We start from the raw sequence: 16,913 nt of genomic DNA, 5'->3' as shown, positions 1-16,913 counted from the left end.
TCCTTCCCATTGCCCAGTGGTGTCCCCATTGTTGGAATGAATGAAGGAACTGCCATCGCTACATAAGGACTTCCAAAATCCACCTGCCATTCCTCACTTTTCCTGAGTCCCAGTCCCTTTTTGCCTCTAAGACTACTCCTTCACCTTTCTATTATCACCTCCAACCCAGTGTGTCTAAAGTGGAATACATCAGCTTTCCTTCCTGTATCATGTATCTATCATCATATAACGAACTATCCCAAAATTCAGCAGGAATAAAGATGCAGATGTAGAGAATGGACTTGAGGACATGTGGAAGGGGAAGGGGAAGCTGGGACGAAGTGAGAGAGTGGCATGGATATATATACACTACCAAACGTAAAATAGATAGCTAGTGGGAAGCAGCCGCATAGCGCAGGGAGATCAGCTCGGTGCTTTGTGATCGCCTGGAGGGGTGGGATAGGGAGGGTGGGAGGGAGACGCAAGAGGGAAGAGATATGGGAACATATGTATATATAGAACTGATTCACTTTGTTATAAAGCAGAAAGTAACACACCATTGTAAAGCAATTATACTCCAATAAAGATGTAAAAGAAAAACACAGTTCTGAAGGTCAAGAATCCATAAGTGGCTTAGCTGGGTGGTCCTCGCTCTGAGTTGCAGTGAAGTCATCAGCAGGGATGCAGTCATCTGAAGGCTTAGCTGGGGCTGCAGTGTCTGTCTCCAAGCTCATTCACATGGCTGTGGTCAGGAAGCCAGTACCTTTTGGACACTCCATAGGTGGCACTAGCTCCCAAGGAGTATGGTCAGGTACAAGTGACCACACTTAAGAATACCCAAAGTATGATGTTCTTATCATGTATTTCTGCTTCATTTATTGTTCTTCCCAGTCCAGATGCAGTTCAGCAATCAGAGGTTATTCTTAGCATAAGCAGGCTGCTTAGTAAAACAATTAACATTCTACCTTTATCAGTCTCCAAGGAAACAGAGCTAGTAAGTCAACAGGACAGACTCTCATGCAGTAGAAGAGAGTTCTGTTAACTCTTTACCTGGGTTATCTTCTTTTTCATCCATCAGAGCCTACTCACTTTTCTTGGCCCAACTGGAGCGCTGCCTCCTTCAAGGAGAATTTTTCAACAGTTCCAACCTACCTATGTGTAATGTCTTATGTCCCCTGTATTTATTTCCTACGGCTGCCTAACAGATCACCATAAAATTAGTGGCTTAATGAAACACAAGTCTTACAGTTCTAGAGGTCAGAAGTTCAAAATGGTCTTCACAGGGTTAAAGTCAACATGTCAGCAGGGCTTCTGTAGGCTTTAGGGGGAGATTCTGTTCTCTTGCCTTTTCCTTCTTCTAGAAGCCACCCACTTTTACTGACTTATGGGCTTCTTCCCCCATCTTTGAATTCAGCAGCATGGCATCTTTAAAGTCTTTCTGACTCTCTAACCTATGCTTCTGTGTACATCTCCTCCTCTCAGAATGGACATGAATCTTTGGGGACCAGAGGGCAGACTGTGGCCCACCCAAAGATGTCCATGTCCCACTCCCCAGAGCCTGTGAATATGTTACCTTACATGGCAGAAGGGATTTTGCAGATGTGATTAAGTGAAGGATCTTGAGTTGGGGAGAGTCGCCTGGATTATCCAGGTGGATTCAATGTACAGTAATCACAGAAGACCTTATAAGAGAGGCACGAATGACAAGGTGAGAGAAGGTGATATGACAATATAAGCAGAGAGAGAAAGATGTGGTGATAGAAGCAGAGGTCAGGGTGATGTGGCCACAAGCCAAATTATGTGGGCAGCCTCTAGAAGCTGGAAAAGGCAAGAAATGAGTTCTCCCCTAGAGCCTCCAGAAGCAACACAGCTCTGCTGACACTTTGATTTTAGCAGTGTAAGATCTATTTCAGTCTATGACCTCCAGAAATGTGAAACTTTTTTAATTATATTTTTTTAAAAATTGTGCTTTATGCTACTGAGTTTGTGGCACCTTGTGATGGCACATAGGAAGCTAGGTCAGCCACCTTGGGATCATGCAGTTTGGTGTTTTGCACACCACATGTTTTGTGAATCTCATTTCTTTAACTGTAATGTCAGTGTCCTGAAGGCAAGAGCATCATCTTGGATTGTTTTCATATCCCCACTGTGCTCAATATATACCAGGTGCTCATGAGGATATATACCAGCAGCTGTACTCATTGATATACTCACAGATAAGAATCACTACCAGAAGAAATTCTTCAGGATTTAATAAAGTTTGCATTTATCAGAAAGCCACAGGAGTTCATGGGCAAACCAGCCAGTATGGGACGGAAAGAGACAGAGTAGTCTCATGATAATGCTGGTGAAAGTTGTTTTTGTGTATTTAGTTGATTGTTTGTTTGCCTCTGCCTACAGCCAATGATGTGCACCTGTCCTCAGGACCCAAGGAGTACCTTGGAATGCTGGAATACAAGAGAGAAGATGAGGCCAAGCTCATCCAAAACCTCATTCTTGGTAGTGAAACCTGGAACTCTGAATTTTCGCTCTGTCTTTGAGAACTTGAGCATCAGCCATTGCTACGGTCTTGGGCAGGGGTATTTCCTCTTCTTCCTCCACTGCTTATTCTCAGCCTCACCACTGTTGACCACGTAATTCTTTGTTTGGGGTGGGGAGGGGCTTTGCACTGTAGAATATTGAGCAGTGTCGTTGGCTTCTATTCTGTAGAAGCCAGTAGCAACCCCTAGCCACGACAATAAGAAATGCCTCCAGACATTGCCAGATGCCCTCTGGGGGTACCTTGCCTTCAGTTGAGAAGTGCTGCCCTAACCTCTTCCCAAGTCTCATCACATGGTCAGGGTAGAAGACACATCTCCTCATCTTTGTGTCTCAGCACAGGAGCCATGGAAAAAGTAATTGTGGTTCCTTTGTTCCATCTGACTTCTGCTGAGAAATTTATTTGAAGGCAGTACGGTGGAGGCTTTCCAGCCACATCTCAGTTACAGGAATCTCCCAGTGGGCATACTCTAGGGTTGGTGGTCTTAGAAACAATCTTACTAGACTGTCTTCACCATGAAAACCACATGGTTTTCCACGGAAAAGGATAAAAGCTGCCTCCCTATCAGTGGGTTGTAACATCTCAAAGCAGAAAGCCCATATGTAGCCTTACTCCTCTTGTCCTAATTGACTCCCCTCAGAGGACATGAGCACCCCTACCCTTTCCTTTCCACCCTGACTGGTGCACAGCTGTGGGGCCTCTTTGTTCCCCTATCTTAATGCAGACATGGGGAGGTCTGTGTTTGCTTTTTTTTTTTTTTTTTTTGCGGTACGCGGGCCTCTCACTGTTGTGGCCTCTCCCATTGCGGAGCACAGGCTCCGGACGCGCAGGCTCAGCGGCCATGGCTCACGGGCCCAGCCGCTCCGCGGCATGTGGGATCTTCCCGGACCGGGGCATGAACCCGTGTCCCTTGCATCGGCAGGCGGACTCTCAACCACTGCGCCACCAGGGGAGCCCCATGTTTGCTTATTTTAACTTGTTCTATAAAGTTTCTATCTTCCCTTCATTCCCACTCTGCCTTCCAGCCATTCTCCTCTCCTCAAGACCAGCTGGTCCTCCTCTGCAGGACTGCTCTGTACCTGTTTTCTCTATTCAAGGCAGATGCATGTGATTGCTGAGGTCATATTCCATCCTCATCATAGAGGCTGAAGTGAGGGTGCATGGAACTGGGGTTCCTCTGTTACCTTGGAGATAAGAAATTCTGCCCTTTATGCAACCTTAGAAAAGAGAAGGTACTTTGCAAATGAGAAGTAAGAGAAGCAGGTGGCACCTGCATATATATTTTTGCCAAGAAAACCGTCAGCCTGAACTCCTCAAAGGGAAAAGACACCCCTATGCATTCAGGCACTGCATCAAGTACAGAAAAGCAGACGACCCCTGCCCCATCATTATAGGTTCCTTATCGGGAGAGCTGATCATCAGCTGTAATCCTCACTGACTCTCTCTGCTCCAGACCTGAAGCCCCGCGGTGTGGTGGTGAACATGATCCCCGGGCTGCCAGCTCACATCCTGTTCATGTGTGTACGCTACGCAGACTCTCTAAATGACGCCAACATGCTCAAGTCCCTCATGAACAGCACCATTAATGGTATCAAGCAGGCGGTTAAGGTAGGAACTACCTTTGACATGGCCGTTGGTATCATGGCTACTTTAGGAACACCTGTGGGAATGACCAGATGCCCGTACTTTTCCCATCCTTCACCTCCAGTCTTTGGTCAACCACATGATTCCTCAAACCAGTCAGAGGCCCAATCAGGAAAAGAATCCAAGCTGTTAGGAAAAGACAACTTAGGTCAGAGAGCCCTAAGGATGGGGATCTGCCAGTGGACCCCAAATCCTTACCTGCAAGACTACAGCCTGGTAGCCACCACCCCACCACTTCTGTCCCCCAGGGCTGCAAAGAGGGGCTGGCTGCAAGGAGTATGTGTCTATCCAGATAACAAGTGTGAATGCCAAGGAATGGGAAGGACTGAAAAATTACTCATCTCTTCCCTTGGCATTTATGTAATTCCCCCTTATAAAACCACAGTATGTACTTTTATTCTCAGCCCAGAAACGAAGATAAGCTATATATAAGGGACCAGTAAAATATAGATCCATTATTCTTCATTCCCCTTCCAAACGGGAAGTAATGTTTGATTTTGAGATATATGTAATTTTTTTAGTTGGGGAAGTCCTATCTCACTTTTAGTAAAATATGTGTTCTAGAAAAGTCATAAGCAATTAAATCCTATTTTAAATACTCTAGGAAAAGGGAAGAATAAAAACAGTGAGTGCATCAGGGCATGGATAATTCTTCCCCCTATCCCCCCTCCCACCAAATTTTATACTAAGAATTCATCAGGAGTTAGGAATAGAAACTAACATTGACTTGGTGCTGGGTGCTTTATGGTCACTGTCTTCACAGGAGCTACCACTGTGTTCTTAGAACAGACCTCCATAAATTCATGTTTTCCCTGTCCGTATTTTCATAAATTGGGTTTTCTCAGGGTACACTTGCATTACGTTCCAGGTCATGGGCACACAGTATTTGCCCCATCGTGCTGCTCTGGAATGCTTAAATACTTAGAAACTGAAAGACACATGGCATGAGGAGCGTAAATCCTTCCTTGCCAGCATCTACCATCTCAGCTTCTTCAGTGGCTTCCCACCCCTCCCCCTCCAGTGCACAGCACATTAAAGCAACCCTCACTTGGTCAACATACCCCCTTGGCCACTGTGCCTTTTTTTTTCACCCCTTGCAACCTGGCTTCTACCCCCATTACTCCACAGAAAGATCACAAGTAATTCCTCTTGCTAAATCCAATGGTATTTTCTTAATTTTTATTCTCTTTAAGTGGACTGAACAGTAGCACCATCTCCTTGAAACGCTCTGACATTGTCTTTCAAATCCCAGGACTTGCCCAGTTTTCCTTTTATCTCTCTGGTCTTTATTACCTCTGCTTCCTTTGCTCATTCCTCTCCTTCCTGCCCCATAAGCGGGGGTGTTCTTGCCAACAGAGTCCTCGATCCTGAGCTCTTGTCTATCCACCCCTTTCCTTCAAGGAGGACATCCTCCCACCTCTCTCCTGAGGTTTGCTCAGCTGTCCACGTTCCACATCATCTCTGCATCCTCTGAGCTTTTGTAGCACAGTCTATGCCCATCATGTAGGCTGTTGGCCGCCTGTTTAACTGTGTCCTATATATGTCATGTCTGTCTTACCAGTCAGAATGTGAACTTTGGAGGGCAAGGACTGAGACATTTCTCAGGCATTCCTGCAGTGCCTGCTTCAAGGATCATAACAGGTGATATAACCTGTACAGAAATACTTTGCAAACCATAACGTGCTAAATAAATATGAGCTTATTTTTATAGTATAAATTTAATAAAGCCTTTAATGAATAAAAAAGGAATTATTTTTGGTCAAAAGCCACCAGTTAACCAAACAGGTAAGATATGTCTGTTCTTGGCTCAGAGGTACCAAATCCAACACCAAAATCCAACTTTGTCTTTTCTTATTGTTTTTTTTTTAAAGGAAAATTTAGGAGACTTTGAGATGCTGTCCTTTTGGCTTTCCAATACTTGTCATTTCCTCAATTGCCTGAAGCAGTACAGTGGAGAAGAGGTAGGATTGCCTGCGCGCTCTGTGCTCTATGCTGACTGCCAGTGTCCTACCTCCTCATGAGCCAGAACTCACCATAGGAGTTAGGAATTGGGATGCCCAGCTCCAGGGGCAGCTTCTGCTCCAGCTGGCTTTCTTACTCCCCCCTTACCCAGGAGACCAGCTTCACATCACCAGCTGAATGGAAGTCACAGGCAAAAAGACTTCTAGAAAGAAGTATAGACCTCGGGCATGGTACTAAGCCTCAGTTTTCTTGACTTAAAATTCATGAGGTAGATTCTGTGATTTCTCATTTTCCTTCTGGTTGTAAAATTCTGAAGTTTTTAGTATTATCACTCTAAAATACAGCTGTTAGTTCAACATGCCTGTTTTCTTCATAGCTGTTCTCACGATGAGATTCTGATTGTTCCTCCATAATCTGCAAATCCTTTGCCATTCTGACTCTGCTTTCAAGGGCCTGACATCATAAAGAAGCTCTTCACCTCCAAGTACTCACAGAGCAATATTTCATTGACCTAAAATAGCAAAAATGGCTTTCAGGGTTTTCACTGCTCTGCAAAATGGTTATAGCACTTTATACTCCTACCAGTAGTATGTAAAGGTTCCAGTGTCTCATACCTTTACCAACAGTAGGTATTGACAGACATTTTATTATTTATTAGTCTCATGGTATAAGATGATACTTTGTTGACTTAAATTGTAATTACTTGATCACTAGTGAGGTCAAGCATCATTTCATGTGCTTACTAGTCAGTTGGGTTGCCTTTTAAATTGCCTACTCACATCTGTTCTCCATTTTCCTTAAGGGTGATTATTTTTCTTATTGATTTGCAGGAGTTCTTTACACATTATGGGTAAATTGTGGCTTATCTTCCACTTTTCCTTATGGAGTCCTTTGTCAGACACAATTTTTGAATTCTGATGTACTTAAACCTGTCAGTCCTGTTCTTTTATGATACCTGATTTAATGTCTTGTTCAAGAAATTCTTCCCTACCCTGAGATCATGAAGTTATTCTTTCTTCTAAACTGATCATTCAAATTTAGAGTTCATAATTATGCTTTTATCCAAAATTGGTATGATTATTTGTCCCAAGTTGACATGTGAGGTAATGATCTCGTATCTTCTTCCATGTGGATAGCCAGTTGTCCCAATGGAGAGAAAGTAAAATAAAATATAAAAATAATCCTACTGGTACTATTGAATAAAAGGAGAAATAAGTAAAGAAAATCCAACCCCTAACCAAAAGGAATGTTAGGGGGAGGGAGGAAGACCAGCCCATTTAAGACAAACTGGCATCTGTGAGGCTTTAATGGGAGGCATTATTCAACACCATTTTTTAAAATCCTTTCTTTACCCCCTTCTGCCATGTATACAATGTTCTTGTCCCTGTCTGAGTGGTTTTTAATTACTATATTTTTATTTCTAAAATTTCAATGGTTCTTTTTCACCTCTGCTTTTTATAATGTCCTATTCTTAATGGTTTTTTTTTTCTTTTATCTCTTTGAACATGCTAAACATATTGTATTAGTCTGCTTGGTCTGCTAGCACAGACTAGGTGGCCTAAACAACAGAAATTTACTTTCTCATAGTTCTGGAGGACAGAAGCCCAAGATCAGGGTGCAGGCATGGTTGGTTCACTGGTGAGAGCTCACTTCTGGGCTTGCAGACAGCCACCTTCTCACTATGTAGTCACATGGCCTTTCCTCAGTGCATGGGGTAGAAAGAGAGATTGAGCTCTCTGCCGTCTCCTTCTGTAAGAACACTAATCGTATCAGATCAGGACCCCACCCTATTACTTCATTTAACTTTAGTAACTTCCTTAGAGACCCCATCTCCAAATATAGCCACCCTAGAGGTTAGGGCTTCAATATATAAATTTGAAGCGGGGGACAAATATTCAGCCCAGAACCCACATTTTAAAATATTTCAGTTTGGTCTATACTCTAATTATAAAGTTATGAATCTCATTTATTCACCTACCAACTTCTTACAGCAGTGCATTTCCTTGGGTGCTTTGCAGTTTTTTCTGTGAGCTTCCATGGGAGTTGTTTTCCAATGAAGTGTAGCTCTGGAGGCACATATTTGTCAGGGAAATAAACAGGACGGTAATGTTTACAGTTGACCCATCCACAGATTGAATCACCTGTGGATCATGTGGTACTATAGTACATATTTAGTGAAAAAATCCGCATGTAAGTAGAGCCATGTAGTTCAAACCCATGTCATTTAAGCGTCAAGTGTAGTTAGTTATAGAAAATAAATGCTACCACAAACATCGAGAAATCATTCGATATAAATCAGACATTAAGTTTTAAAGTATAGGAGTTATAGTAGAAGCTTATTATAATATCATTAGTAGAGATAGTATTTTAATTTTCTACATGTCTACATTATTCTACTTTTTTTTTTTACATCTTTATTGGAGTATAATTGCATTACAAGGGTGTGTTAGTTTCTGCTTTATAACAAAGTGTATCAGTTATACATATACATATGTTCCCATATCTCTTCCCTCTTGCGTCTCCCTCCCTCCCACCCTCCCTATCCCACCCCTCTAGGTGGTCACAGAGCACAGAGCTGGTCTCCCTGTGCTATGCGGCTGCTTCCCACTAGCTATCGATTTTACGTTTGGTAGTGTATATATGTCCATGTCACTCTCTCACTTTCTCACAGCTTACCCTTCCCCTTTCCCATATCCTCAACTCCATTCTCTAGGAGGTCTGTGTCTTTATTCCTGTCTTACCCCTAGGTTCTTCATGACATTTTTTTTTTAAATTCCATATATATGTTTTAGCATACGGTATTTGTCTTTCTCTTTCTGACTTACTTCACTCTGTATGACAGACTCTAGGTCCATCCACCTAATTACAAATAGCTCAATTTTGTTTCTTTTTATGGCTCAGTAATATTCCATTGTATATATGTGCCACATCTTCTTTATCCGTTCATCCAATGATGGACACTTACGTGTTTCCATCTCTGGGCTATTGTAAATAGAGCTGCAATGAACATTTTGGTACATGACTCTTTTTGAATTATGGTTTTCTCAGGGTATATGCCCAGTAGTGGGATTGCTGGGTCATGTTGTAGTTCTATATGTAGTTTTTTAAGGAACCTCCCTCCATACTGTTCTCTATAGTGGCTGTACCAATTCACATTACCACCAGCAGTGCAAGAGTGTCCCCTTTTCTCCACACCCTCTCCAGCATTTATTGTTTCTAGATTTTTTGATGATGGCCATGCTGACTGGTGTGAGATGATATCTCATTGTAGTTTTGATTTGCATTTCTCTAATGATTAATGACGTTGAGCATTCTTTCGTTTGTTGGCAGTCTGTATATCTTCTTTAGAGAAATGTCTATTTACGTCTTCTGCCCATTTTTGGATTGGTTTGTTTGTTCTTTTATTATTGAGCTGCATGAGCTGCTTATAAATTTTGGAGATTAATCCTTTGTCAGTTGCTTCATTTGCAAATATTTTCTCCCATTCTGAGGGTTGTCTTTTGGTCTCATTTATGGTTTCTTTTGCTGTGCAAAAGCTTAGAAGTTTCATTAGTTCCCATTTGTTTATTTTTGTTTTTATTTCCATTTCTCCAGGAGGTGGGTCAAAAAGGATCTTGCTGTGATTTTGTCATAGAGTGTTCTGCCTGCTTTCCTCTAATAGTTTGATAGTTTCTGGCCTTACATTTAGGTCTTTAATCCATTTTGTGCTTATTTTTGTGTACGGTATTAGGGAGTGATCTAATCTCATAATTTTTTTTTTTTTTTTTTTTTTGTGGTACGCGGGCCTCTCACTGTTGTGGCCTCTCCCGTTGTGGAGCACAAGCTCCGGACGCACGGGCTCAGCGGCCATGGCTCATGGGCCTAGCCGCTCTGTGACATGTGGGATCTTCCCAGACCGGGACACGAACCCACATCCCCTGCATCGGCAGGTGGACTCTCAACCACTGCACCACCAGGGAAGCCCTAATCTCATACTTTTCCATGTACCTGTCCAGTTTTACCAGCACCACTTATTGAAGAGGCTGTCCTTTCTCCACTGTACATTCCTGACTCCTTTATCAAAGATAAGGTGACCATATGTGCGTGGGTTTATCTCTGGGCTTATTATCCTTTTCCACGGATCTATATTTCTTTTTTTTTTTTTTTTTTTTTTTGCGGTACGTGGGCCTCTCACTGTTGTGGCCTCTCCCGTTGCAGAGCACAGGCTCCGGACGCGCAGGCTCAGCGGCCATGGCTCACAGGCCCAGCTGCTCCACGGCATGTGGGATATCCCCGGACCGGGGCACGAACCCATGTCCCCTGCATTGGCAGGCGGACTCTCAACCATTGCGCCACCAGGGAAGCCCTGATCTATATTTCTGTTTTTGTGCCAGTACCATACTGTCTTGATTACTGTAGCTTTGTAGTATAGTCTGAAGTCAGGGAGCCTGATTCCTCTAGTTCTGTTTTTCGTTCTCAAGATTGCTTTCGCTATTCGGGGTCTTTGTGTTTCCATACAAATTGTGAAATTTTTGGTTCTTGTTCTGTGAAAAATGCCAATGCTAATTTGGTAGGGATTGCATTGAATCTGTAGATTGCTTTGGGTAGTAGAGTCATTTTCACAATGTTGATTCTTCCAATCCAAGACCATGGTATATCTCTCCATCTGTTTGTATCATCTTTAATTTCTTTCATCAGTGTCTTATAATTTTCTGCATACAGGTCTTTTGTCTCCTTAGGTAGGTTTATACCTAGATATTTTATACTTTTTGTTGCAATGGTAAATGGGAGTGTTTTCTTGATTTCACTTTCAGATTTTTCATCATTAGTATATAGGAATGCCAGAGATTTCTGTGCATTAATTTTGTATCCTGCTACTTTCCCAAATTTATTGATTAGCTCTAGTAGTTTTCTGGTACCATCTTTAGGATTCTCTATGTATAGTATCATGTCATCTGCAAACAGTGACAGCTTTACTTCTTCTTTTCCGATTTGGATTCCTTTTATTTCCTTTTCTTCTCTGATTGCTGTGGCTAAAACTTCCAAAACTATGTTGAATAATAGTGGTGAGAGTGGGCAACCTTGTCTTGTTCCTGATCTTAGAGGAAATGGTTTCAGGTTTTCACCATTGAAAATGATGTTGGCTGTGGGTTTGTCATATATGGCCTTTATTATGTTGAGGAGAGTTCCCTCTGTGCCTACTTTCTGGAGGGTTTTTATCATAAATGGGTGTTGAATTTTGTTGAAAGCTTTCTCTGCATCTATTCAGATGATCATATGGTTTTTCTCCTTCAATTTGTTAAAATGGTGTATCACATTGATTGATTTGCATATACTGAAGAATCCTTGCATTCCTGGAATAAACCCCACTTGATCATGGTGTATGATCCTTTTAATGTGCTGTTGGATTCTGTTTGCTAGTATTTTGTTGAGGATTTTTGTATCTATGTTCATCAGTGATATTGGCCTGCAGTTTTCTTTCTTTGTGACATCCTTGTCTGGTTTTGGTATCAAGGTGCTGGTGGCCTCATAGAATGAGTTTGGGAGTGTTCCTCCCTCTGCTATATTTTGGAAGAGTTTGAGAAGGATAGGTGTTAGCTCTTCTCTAAATGTTTGATAGAATTCGCGTGTGAAGCCATCTGGTCCTGGGCTTTTGTTTGTTGGAAGATTTTTAATCACAGTTTCAATTTCAGTGCTTGTGATTGGTCTGTTCATATTTTCTGTTTCTTCCTGATTCAGTCTCAGCAGGTTGTGCATTTCTAAGGTTTTGTCCATTTCCTCCAGTTGTCCATTTAATTGGCATACAGCTGCTTGTAGTAATCTCTCATGATCTTTTGTATTTCTGCAGTGTCAGTTGTTACTGCTCCTTTTTCATTTCTAATTCTATTGATTTCAGTCTTTTCCCATTTTTTCTTAATGAGTCTGGCTAATGGTTTATCAGTTTTATCTTCTGAAAGAACCAGCTTTTAGTTTTATTGATCTTTGCTATCATTTCCTTCATTTCTTTTTCATTTATTTCTGATCTGATCTTTATGATTTCTTTCCTTCTGCTAACTTTGGGGGTTTTTTGTTCTTCTTTCTCTAAATGCTTTAGGTGCAAGTTTAGGTTGTTTATTCGAGATGTTTCCTGTTTCTTAAGGTAGGATTGTATTGCTATAAACTTCCCTCTTAAAACTGCTTTTGCTGCATCCCATAAGTTTTGGGTTGTCATGTCTCCATTGTCATTTGTTTCTATGTATTTTTTAATTTCCTCTTTGATTTCTTCAGTGATCACTTCGTTATTAAGTAGTGTATTGTTTAGCCTCCACGTGTTTGTATTTTTTACAGATCTTTTCCTGTAATTGATATCTAGTCTCATAGCATTGTGGTCGGAAAAGATACTTGATACAATTTCAATTTTCTTAAATTTACCAAGGCTTGATTTGTGACCCAAGATATGATCTATCCTGGAGAAGGTTCCATGAGCACTTGAGAAAAATGTGTATTCTGTTGTTTTTGGATGGAATGTCCTATAAATATTAATTAAGTCCATCTTGTTTAATGTATCATTTAAAGCTTGTGTTTCCTTATTTATTTTCATTTTGGATGATCTGTCCATTGGTGAAAGTGGGGTGTTAAAGTCCCCTACTATGAATGTGTTACTGTCGATTTCCCCTTTTATGGCTGTTAGTATTTGCCTTATGTATTGAGGTGCTCCTATGTTGGGTGCATAAATACTTACAATTGTTATATCTTCTTCTTGCATCGATCCCTTGATCATTATGTAGTGTCCTTCTTTGTCTCTTCTAGTTGTCTTTATTTTAATGTCTATTTTGTCTGATATGAGAATTGCTACTCCAGCTTTCTTTTGGTTTCCATTTGCATGGAATATCTTTTTTCATCCCCTCACTTTCAGTTTGTATATGTCTCTAGGTCTGAAGTTGGTCTCTTGTAGACAGCATATATAGGTCTTCTTTTTGTATCCATTCAGCCGATCTGTGTCTTTTGGTGGGAGCATTTAGTCCATTTACATTTAAGGTAATTATTGATATGTAAGTTCCTATTCCCACTTTCTTAATGGTTTTGGGTTTGTTATTGTAGGTCTTTTCCTTCTTTTGTGTTCCTTGCCTAGAGAAGTTCCTTTAGCATTTGTTGTAAAGCTGGTTTGGTGGTGCTGAACTCTCTCAGCTTTTGCTTGTCTGTAAAGTTTTTAATTTCTCCATCAAATCTGAATGAGGTCCTTGCTGGGTAGAGTAATCTTGGTTGTAGGTTTTTCTCCTTCATCACTTTAAATATGTCCTGCCAGTCCCTTTTGGCTTGCAGAGTTTCTGCTGAAAGATCAGCTGTTAACTTTATGGGGATTCCCTTGTGTGTTATTTGTTGTTTTTCCCTTGCTGCTTTTAATATGTTTTCTTTGTATTTAATTTTTGACAGTTTGATTAATATGTGTCTTGGTGTATTTCTCCTTGGATTTATCCTGTATGGGATTCTCTGTGCTTCCTGGACTTGATTAACTATTTCCTTTCCCATATTAGGGAAATTTTCAACTATAATCTCTTCAAATATTTTCTCAGTCCCTTTCTTTTTCCCTTCTTCTTCTGGAACCCCTATAATTCGAATGTTGATGCATTTAATGTTGTCCCAGAGGTCTCTGAAACTGTCCTCAGTTCTTTTCATTCTTTTTTCTTTATTCTGCTCTGCAGTAGTTATTTCCACTATTTTATCTTCCAGGTCACTTATCCGTTCTTCTGCCTCTGTTATTCTGCTATTGATCTCATGTAGAGTATTTTTAATTTCATTTATTGTGTTGTTCATCTCTGTTTGTTTGCTTTTTAATTCTTCTAGGTCCTTGTTAAATGTTTCTTGCATTTTGTCTATTCTATTTCCAAGATTTTGGATCATCTTTACTATTCTGAATTCTTTTTCAGGTAGACTGCCTATTTCCTCTTCATTTGTTAGGTCTGGTGGGTTTTTATCTTGCTCCTTCATCTGCTGTGTGTTTTTCTGTCTTCTTATTTTGCTTATCTTACTGTGTTTGGGGTCTCCTTTTTGCAGGCTGCAGGTTCGTAGTTCCTGTTGTTTTTGGTGTCTGTCCCCAGTGGCTAAAGTTGGTTCAGTGGGTTGTGTAGGCTTCCTGGTGGAGGGGACTAGTGCCTATGTTCTGGTGGATGAGGCTGGATCTTGTCTTTCTGGTGGGCAGGTCCACGTCTGGTGGTGTGTTTTGGGGTGTGTGTGGACTTATTATGATTTTAGGCAGCCTCCCTGCTAATGGGTGTGGTTGTGTCCTGTTTTGCTAGTTGTTTGGCATAAGGTGTCCAGCACTGTAGCTTGCTGGTCGTTGAGTGAAGCTGGGTGTTGGTGTTGAGATGGAGATCTCCTTGTGAGATTTTCGCTGTTTGATATTATGTGGAGCTGGGAGGTCTCTTGTGGACTAGTGTCCTGACGTTGGCTCTCCCACCTCAGAGGCACAGCACTGACTCCTGGTTACAGCACCAAGAGCCTTTCATCCACACGGCTCAGAATAAAAGGGAGAAAAAGTAGAAAGAAAGCAAGAAAGAAAGGAGGGAGGGAGGGAGGGAGGGAAGAAGATAAGATAAAATAAAGTAAGATAAAATAAAATAAAGTTATTAAAATAAAAAATAATTATTAAGAAAATAAATTTTTTTAAAGAAAAAAAAACAAAAAACGGACGGATAAAACCCTAGGAAAAAGGTGGAAGCAAAGCTATACAAAGTCTCACACAGAAGCATACACATACACACTCACAAAAAGAGGAAAAGGGGAAATAATCATAAATCTTGCTCTCAAAGTCCACCTCCTCAATTTGGGATGATTCGTTGTCTATTCACGTATGCCACAGATGCAGCGTACATCAAGTTGATTGTGGAGCTTTAATCCGCTGCTTCTGAGGCTGCTGGGAGAGATTTCCCTTTCTCTTCTTTGTTCTCACAGCTCCTGGGGCTCAGCTTTGCATTTGGCCCCGCCTCTGCGTGTAGGTCGGTGGAGGGCGTCTGTTCTTCGCTCAGACAGGACGGGGTTAAAGGAGCCGCTGATTCGGGGTCTCTGGCTCACTCAGGCCGGGGGGAGGGAGGGGTACAGACGCTGGGCGAGCCTGTGGCGGCCGAGGCCAGCGTGATGTTGAACCAGCCTGAGGCGCATCGTGCGTTCTCCTGGGGAAGTTGTCCCTGGATCCTGGGACCCTGGCAGTGGCGGGCTGCACAGCCTCCCCGGAAGGGGTGTGTGGATAGTGACCTGTGCTCGCACACAGGCTTCTTGGTGGCCGCAGCAGCAGCCTTAGCGTCTCATGCCCGTCTCTGCGGTCCACGCTTATAGCCACGGCTCACGCCAGTCTCTGGAGCTCCTTTAAGCAGCGCTCTTAATCCCCTCTCCTCGAGCACCAGGAAACAAAGAGGGAAGAAAAAGTGTCTTGCCTCTTTGGCAGGTCCAGACTTTTCCCCGGACTCCCTCCCGGCTAGCCGTGGTGCACTAACCCCCTGCAGGCTGTGTTCATGCCGCCAACCCCAGTCCTCTCCCTGCAATCCGACCGAAGCCCAAGCCTCAACTCCCAGCCCCACCTGCCCCGGCGGGGGAGCAGACAAGCCTCTCGGGCTGGTGAGTGCCGGTCGGCACCGATCCTCTGTGCGGGAATCTGTCCGCTTTGCCCTCCGCACCCCTGTTGCTGTGCTCTCTTCCGCGGCTCCGAAGCTTCCCCCCTCCGTCATCCGCAGTCTCCGCCCGCGAAGGGGCTTCCTAGTGTGTGGAAACCTTTTCTCCTTCACAGCTCCCTCCCACTGGTGCAGGTCCTGTCCCTATCCTTTTGTCTGTTTATTCTTTTTTCTTTTGCCCTACCCAGGTACGTGGGGAGTTTCTTGCCTTTTGGGAGGTGTGAGGTCTTCTGCCAGCGTTCAGTAGGTGTTCTGTAGGAGTTGTTCCACGTGTAGATGAGTTTCTGGTGTATCTGTGGGGAGGAAGGTGATCTCCGTGTCTTACTCTTCCGTCATCTTCCCCTTGTCCCCCGGTAGGCCTATTCTAATATTTATATTCAAAATTACTTCCAGGAATTCATGAAGAATAACAGTCTACGTCAGAATAAGAATTGCTTGAACAATTTTGACCTTTCAGAATACAGACAGATTCTTAGTGATGTGGCTATTCGAATATATCATCAGTTCATTATTATAATGGAAAATAACATTCAACCAATAATAGGTAAGAAAAGAATCGATGACCAAGAAATATTTATAATGACATTGAGACCTTAAAAAAATAAATCTGGTGCACGGCATGTGTAATTGCAAAGAACATAATTTTAAAACAAGAAGATTTACTGATGTAAATGTCCAATTTTTAATTCTTTGATTGCTAAAATGATTACATATATAAAAGTACACAGGTCATAGTTTTCTTTCTGTAGGGGGGGATCCATCCTGAAGGGAAGGACTTGGGAGAACTGCTGCTACTTATATGGCTAATCCTGGTTCTTAGCCAAGTATTTTTGAAATTCTAAAGCCTCACTCAAATTCTTGTATACTTTCTTCAATTTTCTGAAATTTAAATACTTTAGGCTTTAAGTAGTTCCAGACTGTGGGTTGTCACGCTAACCAGCTCTCTGTCCTGTGAAGTTGAAAGAAGAGGAGCTGTTGCCCTGCTGTAGGTGATGGTCCATCCCCATCCACCCCTTATATCTTGGTGCTCCCCAACCCTCCATTCTTTTACTTCATCTATCACAGCTATATCCACACTAACTCGTGTGGAAAATGTCCCACCTCCTGAAACACACACATGAGAGCAGTGGAAATGTTCTCTGGGTGTCCCCACTGTGTGTGCAAGA

At 42.2% G+C, this 16,913-nt stretch overlaps 1 protein-coding gene across 4 annotated transcripts in view; it reads left to right on the top strand.

The window, feature by feature from the left end:
• MYO5C (myosin VC) overlaps nucleotides 1-16,913 on the top strand; it is a 117,908-nt gene that overhangs the window by 89,624 nt on the left and 11,371 nt on the right. For 3 of the 4 annotated variants that reach the window (XR_003796006.1, XM_029238890.1, XM_029238889.1), the window contains exons 34-37: nucleotides 2,380-2,478; nucleotides 3,972-4,126; nucleotides 6,034-6,123; nucleotides 16,141-16,291. Coding sequence is in view for 2 of the 4 variants with exons in the window: in XM_029238890.1 (XP_029094723.1) it covers nucleotides 2,380-2,478; nucleotides 3,972-4,126; nucleotides 6,034-6,123; nucleotides 16,141-16,291 (495 nt within the window). In the remaining 2 variants the exon portion in view is untranslated. The remainder of the gene's footprint in view (nucleotides 1-2,379; nucleotides 2,479-3,971; nucleotides 4,127-6,033; nucleotides 6,124-16,140; nucleotides 16,292-16,913) is intronic. The other variant, XR_003796007.1, reaches the window with a different exon arrangement.

The sequence above is a fragment of the Monodon monoceros genome, unplaced genomic scaffold, assembly GCF_005190385.1.
Source record: "Monodon monoceros isolate NGI ecotype Baffin Bay Population unplaced genomic scaffold, NGI_Narwhal_1 Super_Scaffold_21, whole genome shotgun sequence".
In the NCBI taxonomy this organism is placed as follows: Eukaryota; Metazoa; Chordata; class Mammalia; order Artiodactyla; family Monodontidae; genus Monodon; species Monodon monoceros.
The sequence above is the reverse complement of the archived record's forward strand: the minus strand, read 5'-3'. Positions and strand labels throughout refer to the sequence as shown.